The 19,236-nt window shown below is 38.4% G+C and overlaps 1 protein-coding gene across 5 annotated transcripts in view; it reads left to right on the top strand.

Moving 5' to 3' along the window:
- Positions 1 to 19,236, top strand: part of SPIN1 (spindlin 1) — a 60,630-nt gene that overhangs the window by 27,081 nt on the left and 14,313 nt on the right. For all 5 annotated transcript variants that reach the window (XM_080573558.1, XM_080573557.1, XM_080573555.1 and 2 more), the window contains exon 2: positions 7,716 to 7,937. In XM_080573558.1, the coding sequence (XP_080429684.1) occupies positions 7,886 to 7,937 (52 nt within the window). In that variant the 5' untranslated portion in view covers positions 7,716 to 7,885. The remainder of the gene's footprint in view (positions 1 to 7,715; positions 7,938 to 19,236) is intronic.

Consider the following 19,236-nt stretch of genomic DNA (forward strand, 5'->3'; position numbering starts at 1 on the left):
ATGAGGTCACTTCTTGGCTTCTTCTTTCCAGACTGGACATCCCGAGTGTCCTCAGCCTCTCCTCACAGGACATACCTTCCATCCCTTTTACCAGCTTTGTTTCCCTCCTCCAGAACAGAAAGAAAAAGGGAAAGAAATAACGTGAAGTTCACATACAGTACTACAGTGCATGCTGGGTGCACGTGCCTAATTGTTGACTAATTTTAGCTAGCTATCTGGACTAGGGTTAAAAAAAAAAAAGCTAAATTGAAATGTATCTGAGGTACCTGTGTGCTTTCACTGGACAGATGTGCGTGTAGCTGTAAGGCTGTGACAGACAGCTCACCTGCTATTTGAGTCATCTCAGGACAAATTGTTTGACAGGTTTAATATTCACTGGTTTTGCTTGTGACCCACTCAGTGAAATCTTTGATGCAAACCCCATGGAACTACAACAATTGTATGTCACTTCTGGAGGCTCTTTCATTTTTAAGCCAGAATCCTACATTCATGTTGGAAGTAGATTTTTTTTATTAAGCTTAACATACCATATCAAGCCAGTCACATGAGGATGAGATGACATTGCTGTAATTTGTAGATGACAGGAAAGTCTGAAATACTCCTGATTGTAGTAGGATTTAGATAAGCTCTAAAAATTGCCACCTTGCTATGTTTGAACTCCTGAACTTGAACTCCTAAAAAGCAAGAGTTCAGTTTCAGATACCTAAGCTTTCGAAACAGTAGCTTTTAATATCTGGAGAGACTTTAACTATTATAGCTTTCTGGAAACAGCACTGAAGGAAGCAATTTTACTGGTGTGGCACTAGTCAGATTCATCCCCTGTGTTCTTGGGAAAACGTTTGAAGGTCTTGCATTTTATATTTGCTTTTCACATACGGATATTTTATTTTACAACTGTGATGTGTACTCCTGTGAATGTCTTAAATACCCTGCCCTTTGTTGTAGGGTGCTTAGAAGTAACTTCCTGAACCATTCTCTCTCCAAGTAACACACAGCTTTTCAAGGGGCAGATGCCAGCAAAATACAGCCAAAGTCTTGGTCGTTGAATTGCATATAGTATATTCTTCCTGTAGTTTACAGTAGTTGTCCAGGATGGAAGTGTTGGATACGATCACCGTGGGTTGGCTGGTTTGTTTGGTGTTTTTCCATAGAAACTGAAAAATCCTACTTGTTTCCTTGTGTTGCAGAGTATTAAGAGATGGGTGCTGTAATGCAGACAGGAACACACTTAACAAATTCTGTACCTTTCATCTCCTGCAGCAGCTATTTCTGTAAGCGTAAGGGTAATGCGAACTAGGCTAAAAATTATTCTATAAGGTTTCAGAGGAAATAACATATTTTTAGCATTTAAACTGTAACAATCCTTTAAAGTCAGAAATAGGTGCACTATATGACGCAGGATAAGAATCCTATGCTCTCATGCTTTCTCTACCAATGCTTTTATTACAGTTTTGACCTGTAGTATGAAAGTTCTTAAAGTTAGTCTTGCGAGATGATACTTTGATGTTAGAAGGGTGATCACTGAGCCCCTGAAATTTAAAATACCAGTCAAATTTATTTAAAATATCAGTTTGTAGTACTGGATCTAATGAAATTCAGCCACAGAGTGGCTGAATTACATATCCCATCAGAGTTTGTTTTAAATTAAATCTGTTGCAAAAAAAAGAGCTCTTAAATGCTAAGTTGGATGAAGTAAGGGAGACCAAGTGCTTTAGTAGTATACGTTATGATGAAAATTGAGTGGAAATAGAGAAAAAATTATACTGCTACTGCAGTAACAGCTACATCTTGGTAATTCAAGGAGAAAAAACAGGTAGATAGACAGGAAACATTGGAAATGGTACTTGGAGGATTTTCCTCTGGCTGTGCTTTTTATTTTTTGTGTAAGACCTTTAAATGCAGTCTTTGAGAGCTACCATTTGTATGTGTTGTTGCAAAACGATACTAATACTTAAGTTCCCTGCTGTACTTCAAAACAAACAAGTCCAGGTTTCACCCAAAATACTGTTTCTAACTTCAGTAAAGTTACAGTAAAGACCTGTGCTTGAAAGCTGGCTTAGACAAAACTTGTTCAAATAGTTGCGTGAAATAGCTTTACAAAGCATACTAATCTTAGAAGTCTACCTGTCTAGTTTTGAATCATTTGGAGTTGTCAGTAATACCTGTGGGGGAAGTATTGGGATAATTGTCAAATTAATATACTGCTTACAGTTTTTCTACTTTCTTTTGTCCATTTGTTTGTCTACAATTCCTAAATGATCTCAATTTCTCTGGTTCTGTGATATAATGGGAAGTTTTTGTCTCCAGAATTTACAAACAGACCCCTTTTTCTTCGTAATGTTAAAATCCTTATTTAATCTGTCCATTTGTTTATGCTAAAAAAAATAAGTATTTATAAACAAAAACTGCAGTGTGCTGTCTCTTGCAGTGGACATAGAATTGTGGACACAAAGTACAGGAGTTTGCTGAAAGGTTAAAACACTTTTTTCAAGTCCAAAATAGCTGTATTTTTTTATCTGAGGTGTTAGTGTAATATTTTATTATGCCAGCCTTTAATAAAATCATCACAGTACTTTTTTTCTTTGCTTTATGAATGTGAAGGTTCTTAAGAAAACAAACAAAAAAGGTAGTGTTTCTTTCCCCTTTAGCAGAAATAGTATATTGTTTATAGTCCCGTTCTCACTATAAGTCGCATGCAGAGGAACGCTATCAACAAGAAGTAATTTGCACAAGTTTCCCGTTGTGGGTCTTCTGTTGAATAATCTGCAGTTGCATCGATATAGCATTGTAGACAGAAAATAATTTTATTTCTTAAGTGTGTGTTTATTTTTGTTTGTATATGTACACACAGAGCCGTATACCAGTGCTACTTGTTTGTGTACAATTCTAGACAAATAACACACCTATGGGTAGAAGAAAAACTGTGGAGGATATTGAGGGAAGGGAAAGTCCTTGATTTGGAGTCTGTCCAGAGTTGAAATGTATTGCTCTTCGTCATTGTCAGCTGTAAATCACCTTTGTGTTCGTGGGTTTATATGTACTGTTATCTTTCTTCTCAGGTGCTAATACTTTTATGAAGCCTTAGTGATAGGGAGTAAAGTTTTTAATAACTAATTTGCTGATGAGTCTGTAGGGTACTTCTACTTCAAAGCAGACTTGGAATTTGAATGGTTGAATTCTCACAGCACAGGAAAGTTCTTTAAGTAACACTAACTGAAAGTAGTCACGTATTTTTATCCTCATAGTTATTTAGGAGATATTCTAATGTTAAGGTCCTTCTTAGGGGAGGGTGTGTGTGCAGAAGGCTTGAATGCAATCATCCTTTCTATTCCTATGGTAAAATGTACGGAGTCTGTGTTAAGATGCCTGCCTTATCCCAGTAGCTTGTGCTGAAACCATGGTTCTACTCCAGCTGCAATGTATACCAGCAGTTCTGAGCCGAGTTGGACAGATCAAAACGTTACTTAGCAAGACATCTCTTCAGCCGACACACTTCGTTTCAGAACGTCTCCTTTCACGGAGTGGTCTTGCGACATGCTAGGCTGATCCTGCGCTGAACAGACCGTCAGTGCAAGGTTTACAGGGAGCGGCGAGCAACGGAAATGAATACCGAACTGGACATGTTAAGAGCCCGCTAGGTGGTGCCAGAAGGCCTGCTCACTGGTAGCTCTTGAAGCTGGAACAGACCTTAGAAGGCAGAAGCCTGTAGTTAATATCAGAGGTGTATATTTTGAATTTACAGTTGTGTATCTAAGTTATACTAGCAACATGTGCTCCTACCCTCTTCCTCCTTTCAAACACTTTCTTCTTGACTGAAGCAGTGCCTCAGCAAGTCTGCCAATACTTGAACACAAAGTTTCCGTCCGTGTTCATGGTGGTTAAAGGTTAGAAGCATTTAAGGCTGTGTTTTCAGTGCCATTAGCATTAATTATCACAGCTATGTTGTTGTGTTACCTAACATCCCTCTTCCACAGCAATAGTAGGGTCCTGAAGCTTTCACTAGAGTGCAGTAAACATCTTTTTTGCTATGTGTTGCAGTGAAATGCATGTAATTTAAGGTAGAGTATTATTTTAAATGTTTATATTTATTCTGGAGAGTTAAAAGCTCATATATGTATTTTAATTTTTCTAAATAATGAAGAGGTTGTAGAGGGTGGTTAAACTGCCTTACAGGAAAAGCTGTGTAGTATGTATGTATGTACCATGTATGCATTGCTGTTTTTTCTTTCTTTTTACCTTTATGGTGGAAAAAATACAGCTTTAACGTAGCTCTATTTTTTCAGTCTTAATGCATCTTCCTCCCTATTCTGTTAGTATGATTGTACTATTCTAACCTGGTCTTAGCACTCCTTATTTTGAATAGCCTTCTTATTCTTAGTTGGTCTTCACAACTGTCCGAGTGAAACTAAGACATAAATTGAATTCATAATGCAAGCTTTAGAAAAGCACACTTTATTTCATTTTTATTAAAAATAGAGAAGTATACTAGATTACAGCTGATTCTCTCTGGACTGTAGGAAAAGTGGATTTCTCTTATATGGGTACACAGAGCCTCTGAGACTGAATATGGCAGTATACGAGAGCACTGCTGTGAATTTGTTTTCATAATCAGGAATATTTCTGTATTAAAGTATTTTGATCTAGAATAAAGTATTTTTGAGTTTGGTAGGGAAAAAAATACTGTCATGCTGTGTTCTAGTAAAGTAGTTAAATCAATTGCTTCCTCTTGCGTCTTCAAGTGCTGTTTAAACTTCCAGTGTTGTTGCCTGGGTATCCTTCAGCATTGTTGTTTATACAGTGGTAGATTTTGAGAGGAGGTGAAATGTGGAAAAAATTATATGCTCCTTTAAAAGAATGTTGAACTTCCATTTCACAAATTTGTACAAGTTCCTGACTGAATGTTTAAGTTAATTCTTCTAAACACTGATCTTTCCAAAAACTACAAATTACCAAATGCTTGCTTAAAATAGAAAAATGAGAAATTAGTAGGTAGTTTTGTCTCCCTATTGCTCTTTCCTCCTAGCAGTATTCCACTGTAGTACTCTAATGTGCCTAGAAGTTAATGAATGTTATTCATGGAAGAATTGGCAAATGCTGCTAGATGTAAAGTTATTTATTCTGTGTAACAGTTGCACCATACCTCAAGGCAAGTCCTTGTCTATTCCCTTATTCAGTAAGGCACAAGCATAAGATACACCTTTTCTCTCAGCTTGGTCACTGGTTAGGGGCATTCTTTTGTTTTTAACCTGTTTATCAAAACTGGCAGTGGGTCGCAAAACTGAAATAAAAGGGAGAAAGTCATCTTCCGTTTAACAGATGGCAGTGAATGTGATTACAGCAATGACATTTCTTCAGGAAAAGGGGCTAAAAAGGATGGTCTGACCTAACCTGCTGTCTTAACTGTGTACAACCCAAAATTGAAACACATCATTGAGAGTATTATCTAAGTGCCTCTTCAATGTGGACAGGCATGGGGCATATATATATATATATATATATGTATATCTGCTTTATATCCAAATGCCTCTTGAACACTGACAGGCTTGAGGAATCAGCCACCTCCCTAGGAAGCCTGTTCCAGTGTTTCACAGCCTTTATGGTACAGAATTTTTTCCTGCTGTCCAGTCTGAACCTCCCCTGGCACAGCTTTGTGCTATTCCTGTGCATCCGGCCATGGGTTCCCAGGGAGCAGAGGCCAGCACCTCCCTCTGCCCTTCCCCTCGTTAGGGAGTTGCAGAGAGCCAGGAGGTTGCTTCTTGGCGTCCTTCTTGAGACCAGATAACCAGAGTGTCCTCAGCCTCCCTTCACAGGAGATGCCTTCCATCCCTTTTACCAGCTTTGTTGCCTCCTCTGAGATCTTTCATGTACCTTAACATCCTTTTATGTTGTGGAGCCTTAGAACTGCATGCAGCATTCAACATGAGGCTGTACCAATGCTAAATGTAGCAGGAAAATCACCCCTTTTCACCAGCTGACTCTGCTGCATTTAATGCACCCCAAAACATGGTTTCTTTGCTTGGCTGGTAGGGCACGTTGCTACTGCTGAGTCTGCTGTCACCAGCACTCCCAGGTCCTTTTCTGCTAAGCTGCTGCAGCCACTCACCTCCCAGTTTGTGCCTGTGTCTGGCATCACTCCATCCCAGGTGCAGCACCCAGTGTTTTCCTGACATTTGTTGAATCACAGAATCATCTAGGTTGGAAGAGACCTCCCAGATCACCGAGTCCAACCTCTGACCTAACGCTAACAAGTCCTCCGCTAAACCATATCACTAAGCTCTACATCTTAAATGTCTTTTGAAGACCTCCAGGGATGGTGACTCAACCACTTCCCTGGGCAGCCCATTCCAATGCCTAACAACCCTTTCAGTAAAGAAGTTCTTCGTAACATCCAACCTAAACCTCCCCTGGTGCAGCTTTAGCCCATTCCCCCTCATCCTGTCACCAGGCACATGGGAGAATAGACCAGCCCCCACCTCGCCACAGCCTCCTTTAAGGTACCTGTAGAACTTCATGCCATTGCTGATTGCCCAGTGTTCTAGATCCCAGTGCAATCTAGATCCCTCTGCAAGGCATCTCATCCCTCCCAGGAGTCAACAGCACCTCCCAGTTTCATATCATCAACAGATTTACTGAGGATGCGTTCCACTCCTCCATCCAGATCACCAGCAGAAATGCTGAACAGGACTGGCCCCAAAACAGAGCCCTCGGGGACGCTGCTAGTGACTGGCCACCAGCAGGATGTAGCCCCATTCACTTACAAGCCTTTGATTTCTGCTGTCAAGCCAGTTCATCACCAAGTGTAGTGTGTACCTGTCCCATTTCAGCTGGACAGTTTGTCCAGAAGAATTCCATGATGGACAGTATCAAATGCCTTGGTAAAATCCAGAAAAACCACATCTACCATCTTCGCTTCATCCGCTAAACAGATGATCTTATCATAGGTTATCAAAGTAGTGAGAAAAGCCTTTCCTTTTGTGAATCCATGTTGTCTATGCCTAATGATTGTGTTATCACATGTCACTTTAAGTGATTTGAGTTTACTAGTTGTAATTTAAATCTTCAGTAGGACTTTAAAAAGTTGTCCTCAATTATCTCCTTCATCTAGAGGAAAGTAATGACTAAATATTCTAGGAATCAGGTGACTTTAGAAGTAGAGAATCACCAAGAATTTTGTAGGTCTTCTGTGAACCAACAACTTGTTCAGCTAGTTGATCTTGAGTAGTTGTAGCAGTGGAGTCTGGTTTTGATACCTTTAAAGAGTTTTTTTCTACAGACTTTTTTTAAACTTTATGTGGAAAGGTTACTTTCATATGTGGGTGTGAAGTGTTTTATTTATAATAAATGGAAATAGTAGGTTTGTGCCTTACCTCTTGCTGAAGGTAGAAACCCTGAAACAAGAACTTGCACTAAGTTAGTAGACGCTCTTCCCTGTGCTAAGCTAAGTGGTTTTAAAGAAGGTTTCCTATGTGCAGTTGTGTGTAGCTGACGTTGATCTGATACGGAACTTGACTGTGAATATGATGGAAAAGCAGCATCCTTATTGTTTATTTTGCTGTCTACTGGCCTACGTGCCCCCTGTTTGCTCAGTGTGTTCAGAATAACAGAATATGAAGGAAATTCCAATTGAGTATGAAAGCAAAAAATACTGTTTTATTTTAATGCTTACTTTAAGCTTCAAATCAAACTATCTATACTTCACCTGTTTTGTTTTTCAGAGCGATATAACTGAAAGTGCGTCTTCTACATTTGAAGAACAAATTTGTGATTGAATAGTGGATTAATAAGTAGCTGTTTTATTTCATAAAAAGAAGATATCCTGGGATCTGGGAAGAACTGGATTTTCACCCTAGTCCAGCAGCTTTGCTGCTCACTTAAACACAGATGAATGAAGACCCCATTTGGAAAATCACCAGGTCAACGGTCCAGAGCTGATGCAGGTAAGCCTGTTTTTTGGTTTGCTTTTTTGGTTTGTTTGCTTTCAGGAGGTAAAATTGTTCTTACTTTGTAGATTTTTTTAATGTATTATTGGCTTTATAAAGGTGTTGTTATTCCCATCTTAAAAGAGCTCTTTGTTACAGAAGCTGATAAATTAAAAAGACATAATTAAATTTAAGCATTACAGACCAGTATATAAAAAGCGTTTAGTAGTTCATCATATCAAAGTCTTGGTAGAACTGTATGTTAAAAAAAATCTGAAGTGGAACAAAATGAGCTTTTTATAGGATTACATTGACATTTTAAGGGGCAAATTCCTCTCTTGCTTATCTCAAAAATGCTGGAACAAACAGAAGTGTATTCATCGTATACTTGCAACTTGCTGTAAAACTTCATCTAGTAATTGTAGAAGAACATGTCTTAAACACTACTAAAAGGTTTGTCTAGGTGTACAGACTATTGCTAGGATGTATGTTATCTAAATTGAAGATAAGTCAGAAGTATTTAAAAGCAATTCAGAGGAATGCAAAATACAAGTAAGCATTCAGACTCGTATGACCAGTTGGGCTTATTCAAAGTTTTGCAGCTTGACAAATCTCAGTCAGTCTTGGGTTCTGTACAGGATTATCACGATTACCAGTGATGGTAAGTAAGGATTATCAGCAATGATGCAACAAAAGCATCAAGTGAGTAAACAAGAATTGTTCAAGATTTTTCTACTTGGTCCTGTAGAAACTAAGCTAGTCTCTTACCTACTTCAGCAGTGCATTCTGTCTGGACTAGTGTGCAGGACAGGGCCTAGAAGTTACCATTTGCAAGTTAGGAATTCTATAGACCAGCATTTGAGGATGAAAATGTTATAGATGAATGTCATTCATTCTTCTGTTCAATTACCTGCTTTTTATTAGTACTTATTTAAATAATATAAATTGTTTTGTATATATAGTCAGTTTTCTGCTATGAAGTGACTTAATAGTTTTTATTTCATGCTGAAAAATATCTCCCTATTTTATACTGGAATGAAACTCACTAATGATCTGCACAGGAAAAAACTGTAGATGCATGGTGCAGCACATTATCTAACACTAACCATTGTGAATCGGTGCTTTTCTAAAAATCTCAGTAAACCAAATGAATATCATTTCAAACTGGGAAAGGTCAGTTAACTTTTTAAAATACACAAGCAGTAGCCCATTATGGTGGGGTCAGATACTTTTCCAATTCATTTGGAGCTGAAGCAACTGATGCTGGAAAATTTCTCTGAAATGTTTTGGTAACTTACTGTTTTTGCATGTGATTAGCTTCCATTAATGTTTCAAATGACTTCTGCAAATATTTTTTAATGAATAATTTCAAAGGAATGATCCATTGCAGAGTCATAGTCACTTGTTTCAGTGAATTTTCATCCAGCCAGCTGATAAGTCATCCTTCTTCTTGACATTAGCAGAATACCAGTGGGAGGAGAATTGTATTTGTGGGAGGAAAAAAAGGGAAAACCTCTGTACTGAAGGTTGACTTCAGTAGTGATGACTTTGTAAGTGTTAGCGAATCACTGCATCCAAGTTCAGAAAATTCAGACACAAAGTTTTTAAGGGAAATGTTAGAATTTTTATTTATAACTTAATTGTGATATACAATCATCAGTAAAACTACAGTACAGATTTGAAATGTCATAAAACTTATTTAGAGGATGATTTCATGGCTAGATTGTATCTATTTAAAAAATAGGAAAATTTATTTAAATACATTGTAGAAAATATTGCTTCCTACTTATCCTTTCAAATGTTCATGAATTCTTTTTTATTTTTCAACTTTTTTTGAAGGGTTGCACTTTCCATTATTATTTCATTGTGGTTTACCCTATGCAAAACCATCAATAAATTTACACTTGTTTCTTTAGATGCTCCTTTTGCTTTATAATATCCCCATACAACATTTACTATTTAAATCTTTTTCATTATCAAATTTTCTAATCTTAACTGAGAAGTCCTTAAATGTATATTAACTTGATGGACTGTCATTTAAATATAACCAATAAGTCATACATATTTGATCAGCCTCAACTCTTAGTGTAGTTGCTGCCTAGGCTTGGGTATTGCCTCTGGATTTTGTTTTCTTGAGTCAGACAGCTGCTGACCTTTTTCCTGTTGTTGCTTTTGGTTTTTACCGTATTTGGTGGACTGTGTTTCTTTTGGGGAAATAAAAACGTGGGGATGGAATTATTTGTTGTTTATTACTTGATTATGGATAGGTAGGACAGCAGGCAGCTGTCATTAGAGGGACTGCATAACCCACTCTACAACAACGATCAGGCATGAGATTTTACTTTAAAGGCAGATAGTTTATTTTAAAGGCAGGAAAGAGAACACTGGTTTATTACAGCAGAAATTTTACTGAGACTGATCAAATTTTCCTTTGGGAAAAAAATAGCAAAAATTGAGTTTGTCAGAATTTATAAAATGATTTTGAAGGCAGGAAGTGATATAAATTAAGATTGTAGTAGGATAGTTTTTATTTTTTGTGTGTATTTTTTTGTTTCTTTTTTTAAGTGTCTCTGGCAAAGAAAGCTGTCAAGTACAGGTCAAGTGACAGTTGCTAAGTTACGACTGCCTCTTCTTTTTAAGGAGGAGATTTTAGGCTGCAAATAGGTTAAGAGAGGTTCATCCTCAGTTGTATATTAATAAGCTTTATTTGCCAGGGAAGAATGACTTAGCCCTGTAGTTGTCACAAAATCACACCTGTTCTATGTGTTAGGATTAGCTACATTGATCCTTAGGACCTTTTGTACACTTTTAAAGTGGTCATGTATTTTTTTCTCATTTGGAAGTGTTAAGGATTTATCCTATTAGTGATAGTAGTGATCCTGCTAATCCTACTAGGATTTATTTTATTAGGGCTTTTCAGAAGAAAGAAAATGCTTAGTTGATTACTAGACTTGACAATTATTTTGTTTAAAGGGTAATGACATTAACAATGTAGGGGGAAATATGGTATTTGCTACATACCTAATATTGTTAGGACAACCGTGAAAGAGAATCTTGTACATTAACAAGTAACTTTTAAAGTGCACTTGCTGTGTTTTTACAGTATTTGTGGAAGTATCTTTGCCATTTTGATGTTCATTGCCTTCCTTTTTTAAAGACAGTTGCTACTTCCAAGAAACATGAACAAATAACTCTGTTCCAACTAGATACTTCCAGTGGAAAATAAGTTATTGAAGTCTTACTTATAAAAATGCCATAATCTGGGAGTAGGTAATATAAAGTTGGAATTAAATATTCTATTTATTGATTTTTCTCCCTAATTAAAACAAATAGTGAAATTATGTAAATTGCTTAAACTTCATTTCATATTTAAATCATATGAAATAATCATGGGATTCCAGGAGACATTGGGATCAAGTACAAGCTGCAAAAGACTATCTGAGGATATAGGTAATCTATTGGATGTCTCAGGTTATTCATATGGGTGATTAGGATTATCGTTTTTAAAAACTTGAATACATTACCAATGTTTTTAGCAATTGATTTTGATTTTGTGCAGTTGTAGAAGCTTATCAATCAGTGGCATTGCAGGTGTTGTAGCATCTTTGGGGAAAAAAATGGCTTTTTTTTTTTTAATTATAGGCGTAAAAGATACATTTGATTGATGCTTAGGCTTCTGAAATCTGAACTCCACTGAAGAGCACACTTCATCGTTTTGTCTTGAGAAATAATGGTTAGGATTGAGGATGGAGAGAAAAAAGGCTAGACGTTTTTTTATTTTTTTCACAACAGTAGAGGCCATGACTACTGTATCTCTGATTTTCTCAGAAATACAGATTAGCTTTCCTGGAAGAAGTTTCCGTAGATCATCCAGCTGCTCTGTGCTAGGCAGTGTGCTTGTGTCTGTGTATGGCTGTCTCCAATAATAGAGGAATATAGATGATTTTTTATTAACAATATGTAATATAATCAATTGTAAGAAAAAATAAAATAAAAATTACTGTTATTGTGTTTACAGTTACGTTTGGACTTCTTTAGTTTTGTGATCACCTGTTAATTCTGTAGAAGTATGGTCTTCTACAGTCTTTCCTGTCAGTTATCCCCTAGAGACCCAGAATCCCATCAAACTGTGATGGTCAGGAACAATCATAATGCCTTTACTGAATGGTTGGAAAACAAGTAGATTATTTTAGTAAAGAAAAGAGCTAAGACACATTTAGTGACTCACATGCTTATATATTTTTCCCTTCTTAAAAACAACTGTTAGTTACTGCCCCTGTGAACTAAGGAAGGAGATATCAATCCAAGATGTGACTTGTTTAGGACTTCAGTGAAATATTTAAACAGAGTCAGGAATTTATTTTATCTCTGTATCCTTGGTCTGCTTTGATTAAAAGAACCCTTTTCCTTCCCCAGTCCTTTTAAGTTGAGGTTGGGCTGTACTAGGTGTGCATAAGTGTGCCCTTAGGTCCCTGAAAGTAACTTGAAAATAGCAACCGTATCAAGAATAGTTCCCTTGGGTCTACTGCTGTTCCCACAGCAAATTCTGAAATACAACTTTAAAAAGTCCAGCTTTTGCTCTTTAATGTAAATACAGGGGATATTGAGACAAGTAAGATGCTGTGTTGTGCTTTAAAGAGCATATTTGGTTTTGATGGTTTGAATGGATAGTATCATCGATGTAATGATGGTAAAAAATATTGCCAATAACTTTCTTCTTCCATCCTTCTCCCTAGTCTCCGTTTCTACACTCCACAGCTGAAATACTATGTATACATCCCTTGGAGTTAGCATCATGAAAGAATGGTTTAGTGTGTCTTATCTTGCTGTTTTTTATCAGTGTCTGCCAAGGGTAAGGCAGAAGTACTCAAACAGTTTCTAGTGCTGCTGTTGAATTTTTAAAGACCTATTTTAAAAACCTGTTTTGAGCAGAATTAACCTGACCTCAAAAAAAAAAAAGCACACAGACAATGTATGGAGAATAGTCAGACTTGCTAGTGTCACTGATAAGTGCTGTCCTTGGGCAAGGGGGAATTAAGCTTGCTTCCACTTATCTCATATACAAACTTTGTGAATGGATGTTTGCAATCCTGGTATAAGAAGCCGGCAAAGGAGGGTGTCTTGTGGTAGCAGGACTGTCCTGTTCTGGCATACAAACGTCTTCAGAACAGAACCTTGAAGGCCATAGTGCCGGAAGTGAAACTTTTTGCTTGATGATTTGTAAAACGAATATTCAAGTTAACACCCCTGGATGCGATAATTAACTTAATGAAGTACATGCTAAACATATATGACTACAGTACTCAAATCTCCATCTAAATTCAGGGGCGACCTTATCGCACTCTACAGGTACCTTAAAGGAGGCTGTGGCGAGGTGGGGATTGGTCTGTTCTCCCACGTGCCTGGTGACAGGACGAGGGGGAATGGGCTAAAGTTGCGCCAGGGGAGGTTTAGGTTGGATGTTAGGAAAAACTTCTTTACTGAAAGGGTTGTTAGGCATTGGAATGGGCTGCCCAGGGAAGTGGTTGAGTCACCATCCCTGGAGGTCTTTAAAAGGTGTTTAAGATGTAGAGGTTAGTGATATGGTTTAGCGGAGGACTTGTTAGTATTAGATTAGAGGTTGGACTCGGTGATCTGGGAGGTCTCTTCCAACCTAGATGATTCTGTGGTTCTTTGATTCTGTAAATCATGCTAAATGTCACTCTGGCAGGGAGGAATGGATAAGGTTAGGATGTAAAGTAAAACAGGACAGTGTGGAAAAAGTGTTAGCATTGGGAAGAGGAGTTAGTGCTAGCGTTTGTTAGATAAAGTGAGAAGAAAGCTGGAGAAGAGTTGAGGGAGATAAGAGACTTAGAAGAGACAGTCGATCTGTGCTCCTTCTCTTCCAACAAAGCAGGGACGCTTGCTTGGTTAGCTTTGTGCCTTCACTATTGGATGGGGAGTAGGTGGGATAGCATTTTGCTAGCACTATCATTGTATGTTAGTGCTAGTGCAGTAAATGTATTTATGAACAGCAATTCTGAACCTGTTTTATCTGTCAGCTTATTCAATGCTTTAAACTTTGCAAAACTTTCTCAATGAAAGTCCTTGGCAGGGCTTTGAAACAGGCAAATGTTTAACTGATCAAAGTATCCTTTAATGCAACACCATGTGACAATTAAATGCTTAATTCTGTTGCTCTTGACTAGAAATTGAAGTTTGTGTTCACTTTCTGTTAGGAAAAATAGGTATTACTAAGCTTGTAAGAGCTTGAGTCATAAGTATTTTCCCCTTATTCAGATCCACCAAAGTTTGAGTCTTTGCTTCTTGTTACGAAGAAGCATAAAACTGATCCATTTAATTTTTTTCAGTGTTAACTTATTCTTTTATTTTTATGTTCATGCCGATTTAGTTGTACAGAGCATTTTCAACGTTACCTAAAATATAGCATATATCATGGAGCGTTGTAGTTAGAACTTGTCATTCCATAATACAGAGGAGATAAAGAATGTGAGTTTAAACCGATTCAGTCAATGGCATTTGTGGTATATAGAATGTCCTCTAGTTAGCATGTTAATTAATATCCTCTAGTTATAGTTAACATCTCTGAAGTCACATTACTGCTTGTGACCAAACTGCTTGACCCTAAAATGCTTAGTACACAGACTTTTTTTCTCTGGAACGATTTTTGTGAAGATATTGCCCTTTAAATAAGGATTTTAAAAAAAAACCTTTCTGCTGTGAATTGAGCACTTGACAGAGAATGTGATAGAATCATAATTAGATTAATCAAGTGGTTATGATAATACCACATGGCTGGGGAGAACTTACATAAGTTGGGTTACTGCTTTATGTTCCACAGTCATTAGCTAAAGAAGAAAATCAGCAATATATGCATATGTTGAAAGATAATCTTTTTAAAATTTGCTCTCCAAAATGTTTGATATCAAAGATATATCAATGCAACATCTCATAGGTGTAATTCATTAAAATGACATGCATTTACAAGTGAATAGCTCTGTAGAGGGACTCTACAAGCTCTTTGTAATTCTAAATAGGGAAAGAAGAATCCTTTGCCTCGCTTGTCACAGGAAAATAAGTTTCTTGTGCGTCTTTTTTGGTGAAAGTTTTATTTCTCCCTTTTAATCTTGGGGGAAAAAATTAAATACATAGGACTTAAAATTATTTTGGTTGTTTTAGGATATCTTACTACTTCCATTTTTTTTTAAACTCCTGTAAAGAAAAGAAAAGTGGAACAACATTTCTAAATATTTCTTCTGGGAATGTGCCCTGACGGATTTTACCACTTAAGAGAAATGTTGTTTGCATCTATTTGAAGGCCATTCAAAGACTTGTTTTAGCTGCTTAAAACGTGTGTGTATATATATTTTGTATATATATGTATATATGTAGTAGTTATATATATATTTATTCTTGACATGGGTCAGGTAGTATTCATGGTGGAACAGATGGATAATATAGGTGCTTTATGGTGCAGTTGTTAAATGTTAAATGGAGTTTTTGTTCTGTTACATGAACTGTGCAGGTTTTTCCCCCATTGTCTTTCAGAATCCTCATTAAAATTACACGAATTATCGATGTACTGCTTCAGTATATCTTGTTAGCAGTAACCTGGATGCTGTCCAGAGTGATAAATAATAAAGTGGCACTATTTACATCTTGAGCACTTCCTTTCCATTCACCTTGAAGTCTAGCTACAACTCCAGATTGTCTGTGGATGCTGTTGAACTTTCTAGCCACAATGCAAAAACTATTGCTGAACTACTTGCCTGAACAAAGAAAGATATGGGCAGAATGATTTCTCAGATAATTCTGCCTTTGGCTAGAATATGCTAAATGTAAGGATTTTGTGGTGGTCAATCCTCCTGTCTAGAGGTCCTGTAGGTGAGATAAATGTTCAAGATTCAGTGAACTCTTGCTACAATTTGAGATTCACCTGAGTGAAGTGCTACAGAATTCACTAGTTTAATTTGAGAGGTCTTTAAAATAAACTTGTCTTTTTGAGACATCAGTGAGTTCAGCCAACACAAAATCCAAAGGTGATTTATTGCCAACAGGCTTGTAATCAATACCAGCGTGGGTTTGTTGTAGGACTTTCAAATAAGTGTCATCTTACGTTCTTCTAAGTTTGTTATATCTAAATGTTGTAATTTGTATATTTATCTTAAGAGGGCTATCTCAAAGTACTGACGTGAGGACCTGAGCAATGGTCAGTCAGTTAGCTTTGGTTTAGAGCTTTTACTGCATGAAAAAACAAGTTCCTTCAGCACCTATCACGCTTTTGTCTTCACCTGACAGCAAAAACAGTAAAAGTCATCTCTCAAACCTTAGACTTTTATTGTAAATACTTTTTGGTTTGATACTTTTCACTTATATGGGGATTGTGTATGCATAGTCAAAAAAATTTTGACCTAAGCAAAATCAAGAGAGAAGAAATCTGTCTGTAGAGCATGTATCATACCAAAAATAAGTTCACAATGTAAGAAGTTACTGAGCATGGCAAAGGCTTGTTCCCAGTGGTCTGTATACCTTCTCCCTTGAGGTCCTTGCAGCTTCTGTTACAAGTCTTACTTTTGTATACCTCTAAATTTCTTTTTCTTCACTTTGGGAAGTGCTTTGGACGTCCCTTCTAATGCACAGGTTCACAAGAGTCCTTGAGCTGAAGGCAGAAAGCAAGTTTTCTGCAGAATAACTAATGAAAAGATAACGAACTTGGGGGGTGCTCCCCTAAACCATGACACTCGGTACTTGCAGGTAACGGGGTCAAAGAGTGCACCTACTAGAGCAGTGAGGAATGACAGTCAGTCCCAACACAGGATAACTCACAGTATCCTTTTGGACGAAATGTTCAGCATAGAGCTAGACAAATACCTGTTCACGCATTGTATTTTGTGACTGATGGGTTGGACTTAAAGGGGTTAATAAGGTTAAATCACACTGGTGTCCAGTCACTGGTGGGATTCCCCAGAGCTCAATTATAGGGACAGTCCCCTTTAATGTTTTTATGATAAATTAGGAGGAGATGTTGACACTTCTGAGGGTGGAGATGCCTTGCAGAGAGATCTTGACAAATTAGAGTGCTGGACAGTCACCAACTGCATGAAGCTCAACAGGAGCAAGTGCCAGATTCTGCACTTGGAACAGGTGCTATAACCGTGGCTACACGTACAGGTTGAGGGATGAGAGTCTGGAGACCAGCCGTGCAGAAAGGGATCTGGGGGAGTTCTAGTTGACAGCAAGTTGGTCATGGGTTGACAGTGTGCCCTGGCAGCTAAAAGGGCCAACCATATGATGGGGTTCATCAAGCATGGTATTGCTAGCTGCTCAAGGGAACGGATTGTCCTGGTCTGCTCTGTGCTGGTGCGGCCTCACCTCAAGTGAGGTCTGGGGTGCCACAGTATAAGAAGGGCATAAAACTATTAGAGAGCCTCTAAAGGAGGTTTGCAAAGATGGTGAAGGGTCTAGAGGACAAGACGTATGAGGATCGGCTGAGGTCCCTTGGTTTGTTCAGCCCAAAGCTGAGGGGAGGCTTCATGGCAGCCTGCAGCTCCCTCATGAGGGGAGCGGAGGGGCAGGCGCTGAGCTCTGCTCTCTGGGGACTGCGACAGGACCCAAACAGGGGAGGGTCAGGCTGGATATCAGGAAAAGGTTCTTCATCAAGAGGGTGGTTGGGCACTGGCACAGGTCCCCAGGGCCATGGCACCAAGCCTGACAGAGTTCAGGAGGTGATTGGACAACGCTTTCAGACATGTGGTCTGATTTTGGGTGGTCCTTTGGGGATCCAGGATTTGGACTCAATGATCCCTGTGGGTCCCGTCCAACTTCGGATATTTTTTTATGATTCTGTGAAATCCATGCAGCGTGAATAACAAACATGAGGAGGGTGGTAGCTGCTGTCCAGCTGGAAAATTGATTTGATTGCTATCAGGGAAACCTGGTGGGATGAATCACATGACTGGTATGCTGCAGTCAATGGCTACAAACTGTTCAGAGGGGACAGACAAGGAAGGAAGGAATGGGGAGTTGCCCTCCATGGAAAAAAAAATGGATTGATTGAGCAGGCAAAGAACTGTCATTGAAGAACATGTATGCACAGGTCAAGAGCTTATGGGTGAAAATCAGAACAAGTCAACAATGGAAACTTTGTGGTTAGTGTCTGCTACAGGACACCTGATCAAGGGCAGGATATTGATGTTGAGTTCTTTTTTCAACTACAGGAAGCAACACACTTGCAGGCCCTGGTTCTATGAGGTTCAACCACCTTGACATCTGCTATGTGTATAAAGAAATTAAAAAAGACATTTTTTGGAGGGTACAAGAGCTCTCAGTTCTAACGTACAGGAGGTTGGGCAGGAAAGGCAGGAGACCAGCTTGGCTAAGTCAAGACATCTTAGCCAAACTGGAACACAAAAGGAAAATGCATTGGCAATGGAGGCAGAGATATCCTGGGAATATTATAGTGTTGATATCCTGGGAAGATTATAGGCATATATATGGCTTGGGAGTGCAGGAAGCCAAGGCATAGTTGGCACTGAATTTGGCTAGACAAGTGAAAAATAATAAGAGTTTCTTCAAGAACGTAGTATAACAAAGGAAGACAGAAGAAACTACCCCCACTGAAAAGTAAAACAGGAGACCTGGCTACAATTGATGTGGAGAAGGCTGAGGTACTCAACTTTTTTTGCCTCAGTCTTCACTGGCAAGTGCTCTTACCATACCTCCCTGGTCCCAAAATCTAAAGGCAGGGACTGGGGGAGCAAAGTCCCACCCACTATAGAAGATGAGGTTTGAGACCATCTAAAGAACCTGAACGTGTACAAGTCCATTGGACCCAATCCCAGTGAGAGGCATCTGAGGGAACTGACAGATAAAGTTGCTAAGTCACTGTCCATAATATTTGAGAAGTCATGGCAGTCCGGAGAAGTTCCCAGTGGCTGGAAAAAGGGAAATGTAAACCGTTAAAAAGGGGAAAAAAAAAGAAGACCTGGGGAACTACAGGCCAGCCAGTCTCATCTCTGTGACCCACAGGATCGTGAAGCATATCCTCCTGGAAACAATGCTAATGCACGTGGAGAACAGAGAGGTGACTGGTGAGAGCCAGCATGGCTTCACTAAGGACAAATCATGCCTGACAAATTTGGTGACCTTCTACAATGTGGTTACGACAGTGGATAAGGGAAGGGCAACTGATGCCATCCACCTGGACTTGTGCAAAGCATTTCATATTGTCCCACACAGTATCCTTTTTTTTTTTTTTTGAAATGGGGGAGAGACATGAATTTGATGGTTGGACCACTCTGTGGATAAGAAATTGTCT

Source organism: Anser brachyrhynchus (assembly GCF_964034855.1).
Source record: "Anser brachyrhynchus genome assembly, chromosome: Z".
Classification (NCBI taxonomy): domain Eukaryota; kingdom Metazoa; phylum Chordata; class Aves; order Anseriformes; family Anatidae; genus Anser; species Anser brachyrhynchus.